Source organism: Orycteropus afer, unplaced genomic scaffold (genome assembly GCF_000298275.1).
Source record: "Orycteropus afer afer isolate SDZICR_OR568_19922 unplaced genomic scaffold, OryAfe1.0 scaffold00733, whole genome shotgun sequence".
Taxonomy (NCBI): domain Eukaryota; kingdom Metazoa; phylum Chordata; class Mammalia; order Tubulidentata; family Orycteropodidae; genus Orycteropus; species Orycteropus afer.
The window spans coordinates 822,329-832,414 of NW_006922320.1; the positions used below are offsets into that span (position 1 = coordinate 822,329).

The 10,086-nt window shown below is 37.0% G+C and overlaps 1 protein-coding gene across 1 annotated transcript in view; it reads right to left on the bottom strand.

The window, feature by feature from the left end:
• The window catches only part of LCORL (ligand dependent nuclear receptor corepressor like), a 289,005-nt gene that overhangs the window by 187,560 nt on the left and 91,359 nt on the right, over positions 1–10,086 (bottom strand). Inside the window, exon 2 of the mRNA XM_007957356.2 lies at positions 4,502–4,567. Coding sequence (XP_007955547.1) covers positions 4,502–4,567 — 66 coding nt within the window. The remainder of the gene's footprint in view (positions 1–4,501; positions 4,568–10,086) is intronic.

The following is a 10,086-nucleotide window of genomic DNA, read 5'->3' on the forward strand; positions in this document are numbered from 1 at the left end:
GACTGTGGAAGATCTGCAGCATCAGAGTAGAACCAACCTTACCGGTATGGATAAAGTAAAGCTTTCAAGACCTCCATTTGCTGATGTGGCATGACTCAAATTGAGGAGAAACAGCTGCAAACATCCATTAATCAGAACATGGAATGTACGAAGCATGAATCAAGGAAAACTGGAAGTTGTCAAAAATGAAGTGGAACACATAAAGATCAATATCCTAGGCATTAATGAGCTGAAATGGACTGGTTTTGGCCATTCTGAGTCAGACAACCAATGATCTACCATGACGGGAATGACAAACTGAAGAGGAATCACGTGGCATTCGTTTTCACAAAAATATTTCAAGATCTAACCTGAAGTACAATGTTGTCAGTGATAGGATAATATCCATACACTTCCAAGGAAGTCTAGTTAATACTACTATTATTCAAATTTACGCACCAACCACCAAAGCCAAAGACGAATAAATTTTTTTTACCAACTTTGGAAAGATTTTTACCAACTTATGTAGTCTGAAATTGACCAAACATGCAATCAAGATGTAATGATTATCACTGGTCACTGGAATACAAAAGCTAGAAACAAAGAAGAAGAGTCATAGGTAGTTAGAAAATACGACCGTGGTGATAGAAATAATGCTGGAGATCACACGATAGAATTTTGCAAGACCAATGACTTATTCATTGCAAATACTTTTCTTCAACAACAAAAATGACAGCTAAACACATGGACTTCGCCAGATGGACTACATAGGAATCAGATCAACTACATCTGTGGAAAGAGGTAACAGAAAAGCTCAGTATCTTCAGCCAAAACAAGGCCAGGAGCTGACTGTGGAACAGAGCATCAACTGCTCATGTGCAAGTTCAACTTGAAGCTGAAGACAATTAAAAAAAGTCCACAAGAGCCAAAATATGACATTGATTATATCCCTCCTGACTTTAGACACCATCTAAAGAATAGATTTGATGCATTGAACACCAATGACTGAAAACCAGAGGAACTGTGGGATGACATCAAGAACATCATCCATGAAGAAAGAAAAAGGTCATTAAAAAGGCAGGAAATGAAGAAAGAAAATGGATGTCAGAAGAGACTCTGAAACTTGCCCCTGAGTGGAGCGGAGCTAAAGCAAATGGAAGAAATGAAAATATAAAAGAGCTAAACAAAAGATTTCAAAGAGCAGCTCAAAAAGAAAGTCAATTCTTATAATGAAATGTGCAAAGACCTCGAGTTAGAAAAGCAAAAGGGAAGAACACGCTCGGCATTTCTCAAGCTGAAAAAATTTAAGCCTCAAGTTGCAATATTGAAAGATTTATGGGCAAAATATTGAATGATGCAGGAAACATCAAAAGAAGATGGGAGGAATACACAGAGTCACTGTACCAAAAAGAACTGGTTAGTGTTCATCCATTTCAGGAGGTGACACATGATCAACAACCAATGGTATCGAAGGAAGAAGTCAAAGCTGCATTGAAGGAATTGATGGAATACCCACTGAGATGTTTCAACAAACAGATGTTGCACTGGATACATTCACTCGTCTATGCCAGGAAATCTGGAAGACAGCTACCTGGCCAAGTGACTAGAAAAGATCTGTATTTGTACCCATTCCAAAGAAAGGTGACCCCACAGAATGTGGAAATTATTGAACAATATCATTAATATCACCCCCAAGTAAAATCTTACTGAAGACAATTCAAAAACGGTTGCAGCAGTATAGTGACAGAAAACTTCCAGAAATGCAAGCTGGATTCAGAAGAGGACATGAACAAGAGATATCATAGCTGGTGTCAGATGGATCTTAACTGAAAGCAAAGAATACCAGAAAGATGTTCACTTGTGTTTTATTGACTGCAAAAGCATTTGATTGTGTAGATCACAACAAATTATAGATAACAGTGAGAAAAATGGGAATTCCAGAACACTTGATTGTGCTCATCAGGAACCTATACATAGATCAGGAGGCTGTTGTGTGAAAAGAACAAGGGGATACTGTGTGGTTTCAAATCAGGAAGGAAGTGTGTCAGGATTACATCCCTTCACCACACTTATTCAAACTGTATGCTGAACAATAATCTGAGAATCTGAACTACATGAAGAAGAACATGGCATCAGGATTGGAGGAAGACACATTAACAACCTATGATACACAGACTGCACAACTTTGCTTGCAGAAAGTGAGGATAACTTGAAGCACTTACTGATAAAGACTGAAGACCACAGTCTGCAGTATGGATTACCCCTCAACATAAAGAAAACAAAAATCCTCACAACTGGACCAATAAGCAGCAGCACAATAAATGGAGAAAAGACTGAAATTGCTAAAGATTTCATATTACTTGGTTCCATAATCAACACCAATGGAAGCAGCAGTAAAGACATCAGATGATGTACTGCACTGGGCAAATCTTCTGCAAAAGACCTCTTTAAACTGCTAAAGAGAAAAGATGTCTCCCTGAAGACTAAAGTATGCCTAACCCAAGCAATTTTCAATTCCCTCATATGCATGTGAGAACTGGACAGTGAATAAGGAAGACCGAAGAAGAGTTGATGCTTTTGAGTTGTGGTGCTGGTGAAGCATAATGAAAGTACCATGGACTGCTAAAAGAACTAACAAATCTGTCCTGGAAGAACTGCAGCTGGAATTCTCCTTGGAAGCAAGAATGGCTAGACTTCATCTCACCCACTTTGGTCATGTTGCCAGAAGGGACCATTCCCTGGAGAAGGATATCATGCTTGGTGAAGTGGAGAGTCAATGAAAGAGGGGAAAACCCTCAATCAGATGGACTGACATAGTGGCTGCAATGATGGGTTCAGGTATAGCAGGGATCGTGAGGCTGGCGTAGGACAGGAAAGCGTTTCATTCTGTTATACGGTTGCTATGAGGTAGAGGGGAGCTCTGGTGGTGTAGTGCCTAAGGCACTTGACTGCTAACCAGAAGGCTGGAGATTCAAACCCACCAGCCACTCCTCGGAAGGAAGATGGGGCAATCTACTTCTATAGTGATACTACCTTGGAAACCCAAGGAGGGGTCGCTATGAGTTGGGTCCAACTCGATGGCACATAACAACAACACCAACATGAGTTGGAGATGACTGGACAGCACCAGATAACAATATCCTAGTGAAGAGCCTAGTGAAGTTATAAGATGAGAAATATTCTGCCCTTCCAAGTTTGTGGTAGTCAAGGTTGTGTGTCAACTTGGCTGGGCCTGGTTTAATGGATGGGCAGCTGGTGGTATTTATTCTCAATGATGAGACTGGCAATCAACTCCACGGTGGAATCTACTGTGAGCACCGGAGTAGCTGCCTTAGGGATATGGTCTGCTTTCTATATGTAAGGAGAAGCTTTGTGGAACGGTCTCCAGCTTATGTCACGCTTGAACCCTGCATGTAGCTGAGTCATTGTTCAGCAGTCTGCCATGCTCTACTGATCTTGGGACTTTCAATGGACTTGAATTAATGGACTGCACTGTGGTTTGGTAACATCAGGACTGTGCCTTTTTACTTGTCAACCTTGGGCTTGTTAGCCTCAGCAGCCAGCAGCTGAGTGAAGAAAAGCCTCCAGCTTCAGTGGGCCAGGAGCAAGAGGCAGAGCTGAAGCCCAAGGCTGAGGGGCTTTCACCCAGCTCCTAGAGCCTGGCACTTTAAACATGGACTTAAAGCCTCCAACTGTAGGAGAATAAACTCTTGTTTCTTCAAGCCATCCAATTTGTGGTATCTTCTTGTCAGAGCAGTAGCAGTACTAGGTAACCTTAACAAAGTTTAAGGGATTTAAGTGTCTTTCCCAAACTTATTTTCTTCAGAAATAAGAATCAGTTTCCTGATTACTAAACAATATCCTTTCCTAGAGAACATTCATTTAATAAATGTTTTACAGCTTTTGCTCTTCACATATTTGAAACAAATGTCCTGAGAAAAACAGATGAAAAGGAGTCAATATGTTCAGCCATAGACTCTCCCTTTCCAATATTCTAAGTGTTTGTTTCACTAACAAAAATACAAGAAGACTGTACAGAGTTAAAAAACAAACAAAAATACAACCTTGTGGGACTTTTTAGAAAATACACATTTAAATGAATCTCTTAAATCCTTTTTAGGATTAAGTCAGAAAATGTAATGTATAAAATAAAAAAATTAAATTCCAGCATAGCTAAAAACAAGGTTAATTTTCTGTTTTGATTTAATTTACTAATATTTTTTTAGGCACTCTGGTAATGTAGTGGCTAAGGCATCTGACTGCTAACAAGAAGGCTGCTGGTTCAAAGCCACCAGCCAGTCGTTAGAAGGAAGACCAGGCAATCTACTTCTGTAGTGATACTGCCTCGGAAACTGTTGGAGCACTTCAAAAAACGCTGTACAATTAAAAGAGATCACAAATTCTTATTTAATATAAAATTATTATAGAATGACCATTTATCATTTGTGAAATTTGAGGCTGGCGAAATTAGTATTAAAAAATTAATAGGTTAATATTAAAAAATCAAATAAAAAAGCATTACCTTCAAATAAACTGAGGTCTCGTCGTAGCCGTGGTCCATAAAGCCCTTCTAAAATACTCTCAAAACCTGTGTTTTTAAGAAGAAAAGTCTATTAGCTTCTGGAAAACTTAATTTTATAATAGTCAAAAGCCAACCTGTACAGCAATCAGAAAATTATAAATTTAACATACTATGAGTTGTTCTCTTATCAATAAGTGAATTAAAGTGAATTATGCAACATACAACATAGTAAATAGCCACTCATGACTATCAGAAATCACATCACTATAAATAAATTAAATATTCAAATGCAGATATTCCTTACTAAAGCAAGTAAACAACCTTGTCTTTTAGAAATATTCTGAGCTAAAATATCATGGGCAGCTTTCTTATTATTTGTAGAGAAAGAAAGAATAATTAGAAAAGACATGTATCACATGTAATCCTGTTCATTTGTTACAAAATTTATTAACTCAAAAAAAACCAGAACTTCAATTACAGAAATGAGTACATAAATGTGAAGGAGAAGAAACTTCTGCTGTGAAAAGTACAATGACAAAGCTTAAACCTACTTGTAAAATTTAAACACAATCATTTGTTCATGGCTATGGACTGACTTAAATTAAAAGGGAAAAAATTACTAAACATTCACCATGCTAACAAAATCCCAATTCACAAATTAATCAATTATTTCACTTTTTAGATACACTGACTTTAAGATTTTAGTAATTTTTTTTCAAAGTATGCATCAGACTTATTTTCTAGCAGCTTATTGATAAGCTTATTACAAAGCATCTTCTAAAGGAAAAGGACTAGGATGGGAAAAAAATTTGGAAACCAAGAAAAGAAGCTAATTTAAGCAAGCAATATCAGTACAACATTACTAACATGCAGTATTTCAAACTAAAACAACTCGGGGGAGAAAATGGAAGGTAGCATTACAGACACAACAAATGAAAGAAAAAGGTTTTTCTCAGTGGTATTCCTAAATTTTAAAGCATCAGAAAGGTTTCTTCAGAAATATCTCATAATTTATAGGATGCTTTTAAAAATATTTTAACAACTCTGAAATCAAGATGCATCTAAAAATCAATTGTCTGTCATAGTGTAATTGGCAGTATTTTTTCATTTGTTAGAAGAAAACTAATGACACATCTTAAAATTGATGATGTATTAGATTTGACAAAATAAGGTAATTGTGGTACACTGTAAATATGTCCTCAATAAATCTTTATGAAATGGCTTAGCACTAGTTTCAGTAAGTAGAAATTTCAGTTAGAAAATGAATGAATTACCACTACAGTGAGTTTCCAAAACTGCTATATATCGAGAAGACTTTTATTTCATACTGAGTAAATACTCAGACTAAGTAAGCTAAAACTCTCCTTCTATAATTAAAATATTCTAATTCTACTTTGGACTTCTTAGGTGGGGCAAATTGGTGCTGGACTGTTATAGGCTGCAGATTCAAACCCACCCAACACTACCACAAAAGACAGCCCTGGCAATCCACTTCTGTTAAAATTACAGCCAAGAAAAAATTATGAAGCACATGGGGTTGCCATGAGTTGAAATCGATTTAGTGGTAAATAATAACAACAGTTTTATTTGCTGTGATCAATGTCCTTCAGAAGCATTATTGCAAATTACCATTCTAAGATAGTATTGTGTGGTATACTGGGGAAAAAAAAAATGGATAGCCTCTCCTTGAATTTAAACAATGCAATAGATTTCAAGGAATAGCTCTTTGAATGTCTAGCATTGCTAAGTGAATTACAATGAATTATATAATATGCAACATAGTAAATAGTCAAAAAGAAGTTTCATTTTTTGTTTTGATTTGGTATGTTGAAATTGCTGTAAGATTAAAGGAAATCATTAAAACTATACACATAGCAGAAATTAAAAAAAAAAAAAGATAATTTCTGGCAAAGATTTTGACTTAAGATTGTGAAGAAACCTAGTAAGCTCTAAGTTTGCGAATCATTAAAACAAGAGATCTTGAACTGTGGGACTATAAAAACTCTTTATTGAGAATTGCTTATTAAGTATGGACCACAAGCCTAAAAATCCAGACAATTAAAGCTGCAAATACTCTGAGGTATTAATCATGTTAGTCTGCTCTTTGAACATGGTTTTGGAGGTAGGAAATGAGATTCAAAACAGTGACAGAACCATGGCTGGTAATAAGACCGGGCCATCACTTGTCACTTTGTAGTACTGTGGTAGCTTGCATGTTGCTGTGAGGCTGGAAGCTATGCCACCAGTATTTCATGTATTAGCAGCACCACTCACAATGGACAGGTTTCAGTGGAGATTCCAGATAAAGACAGACTACACAGAAGAATGTGGCCAGGTTGACTTCTGAAAAAAACTGACCACTGAGAACTTTATGAATAGCGGTGAAACACTGTCTGAAACAGTGCTGGAAGATGAGCCCCTCAGGTTGGAAGGCACTCAAATTACCACTGGGGAAGAGCTGGCTCCTCAAAGTACAATTGAACTTAATGATGTGGATTGAATTGACTAAAGCTTTTGGAACTTTCATTTGCTGATGCAGCACAACTCAAAATGATAAGAAACAGCTGCAAACATCCATTAATAATCAGAACATGGAACGTATGGCATATGAAGGTAGGAAAATTGGAAGTTGTAAAGAATAAAATGGAATGCATAGATCGATATCCTAGCATAAGTGAGCTGAAATGGACTGACCATTTTGAATCAGACAATTGTATGGTCTACTATGCTGGGAGTGACAGCTTGAAGAGGAATGGCATCACATTCACCGTCAAAAAGAACATTTCAAGATCTTTCCTGAAGTACAATGCTGTCAGTGATAGGATGATATCAATAAGCTTAAAACATAGACTAGTTAATATAGCTATTATTCAAATTCATGTTCAAACAGCTAAAGCCAAAGATCTTCAACTTTACCAACTTCTGCAGTCTGAAACTGACCAAACATACAATCAAGATGAATTGATAATTACTGGTGACTGGAATACGAAAGCTGTAAACAAAAAGGAAACACTGGTAGGTTGAAAATGTGGCATTGTTGATAGAAATGATGTTGCAGGTTGCAAGACACAATCTGCATAACCAATAACTTATTACAAATGCCTTTTTAAAAAAACATAAAAGGTGACTATATACGTGGACCATGCCAGAAGGAATACACAGAAACCAAATAGAGTACATCTGTGGAAAGACAAGATGGACCAGGTCAGTATCACCAGCCAGGACAAGCCAGGGGCCCACTATGGAAAGACCATCAACTGCTTATATTCAAGTTTAAGTTGAAGAACAGATTTGATCCACTGAATACCAGTGACTGATGACCAGATGAGCTGTGAGAGGACATCAAGGATACACAAAGAAAGCGAAAGGTCACTAAAAAGATAAGAAAGGAACTGGAGGATGTCAGAAGAGACTTTGAAAATTGCTCTTGAATGGACAGTACTTTAGCAAATGGAATAGACGATGAAATAAAAGAGCCGAACAGAAGATTTCAAAGGGCAGCTCGAGAAACCAAAGTAAAGTATTATAATGAAATGTGCAAAGACCTTGAGTTAGAAAATCAAAAGAGAAGAACATGCTCTGCATCTCTGAAGCTAAAGAACTGAAGAAATAATTCAAACCTCAAGTTGTGATACTGAGGGATTCTATGAGTAAAATATTGAAAAATGTAGGAAGCACCAAAGAAGATAGAAGGACTACACAGAGTCACTACACCAAGAAGAACTGGTAAATGTTCAACAATTGCAGGAGGTAACATATGTAAAGAACCAATGGTGCCGGAGGAAGAAGCCCATGCTTCTCAAGGTACTGTTGAAAAACAAGACTCCAGGAATGGATAGAATACCCATTGAGCTATTTCAACAAATGGATGCAATGCTCAAGGTGTTCACTCATTTATCCCAAGCAATTTGGAAGACAGCTATCTGGTCAATAAGACTGGAAAAAATCGATATTTGTATCCATTGTAAGGAAAGGTAATCACACAGAATGCAGAAATTAATAAACTATAATCATTAATATCACATGCCAGTAAACGTTTGCTGAAGATAATTCAAAATTGGTTGCTGCACTATAATACGCAGGAAACGGTCCAAAATTCAACCAAATTCAGAAGATGGCATGGAATGAGGGATATCATTGTTAATGTTAGAGGGATCTTGCCTGATAGCAAACAATACCAGAAAGATGTTTACTTGTGTTTATTGACTATGCAAAGACATTCAACTGTGTGGATAACAAAGTACGGTTAATACTGCAAAGAAAGGGCTCATAAGGAACCTGTACTTAGACTAAGTGGTGGTTGTTCAAAGAGAACAAGAGGACATGGCATGATTTAAAATCAGGAAAGGTATATGTAAAGGTTGTATCTTTTCACCACACTTATTCAATTTGTATGCTAGCAAATAATCTGAAAAGTTGCACTACATGAAGAGCATGGAATCAAGACTGCAAGAAGACTCATTAACAACCTGATATGTAGATGACACAACCTTGCTTGCTGAAAGTGAAGATGACTTGAAGCACTTACTAATGAAGCTCAAAGAGTACAGCCTTCAGTATGGATTACATCTCAACATAAAAAAAAACACGATAAATGGAGAAAAGACAAGTTTTCAGGGATTTCATTTTACTTGGATCCACAATCAACACCAACGAAGCAGAAGTCAAGAAATCAAACATCATATTACACTGTGCAAATATGTGGCAAAAGACTTCTTTAAATTGTTAAAAAAGCAAAGATGTAACTTTAAAGATTAAGGTGAACCTAAGCCACGCCATGGAATCTTCAATCACCTCATATGTATGTGATAGGTGGACAATGACTAAGGAAGACTGAAGAACTGATGCCTCAGAATTGTGGTGTTGGGGAAGAATATGGAAAATACCAGAAGAACAAACAAATCTCTCTTAGAAGTACAAGTGGAATGCTCCTTAGAAGCAAAAATAGCCAGACTTCATCTCACCTACTTTGGTCAGGCTGTCAGAAGGGACCAGTCCCCGGAGAAGGATATCATGCTTGGTAAAGTAGATAGTCAGTGAAAAAGGGCAAGACCCTCAATGAGATGGATGGATACAGTGGCTGCAACGATGAGCCCAAGCATGACAACGACTGTGAAGATGGCGCAGGTGTTTCGTTCTGTTGTACATAGGGTTGCTAAGAACTGCAACCAACTGGACAGCACCTAACAACAACAACATTCTTTTATACAGATACACCACAAACTGTCTTTCTGTTTTCATGCTAATGGACATCTGAGTTATTTAAAATGGTTTACTATTTTGAATAAAGCTGGTATATATCCATGCATCAGTCTTTGAAAGACAAAATACCAAGGAAAAAATGGTATCATTTCTCTTGAATTGATAATATCTTACAGTATTATTTATGGACTGTGTGCTAACAGTTGTTTTGTTTTTAAAATTTTGTAAGGCTGTAGTTTTGCAAATATATGTACCAATATAGATTCCCACTAGCATTTCAGGCAAAGTCCTATGTTGTACATCCTTACCAGCACATGGCATTGTCAATCTTTTCAACTTTAGCCATTATAATGGGTCTGTACGTGTAACTTGGAATTTCCTGA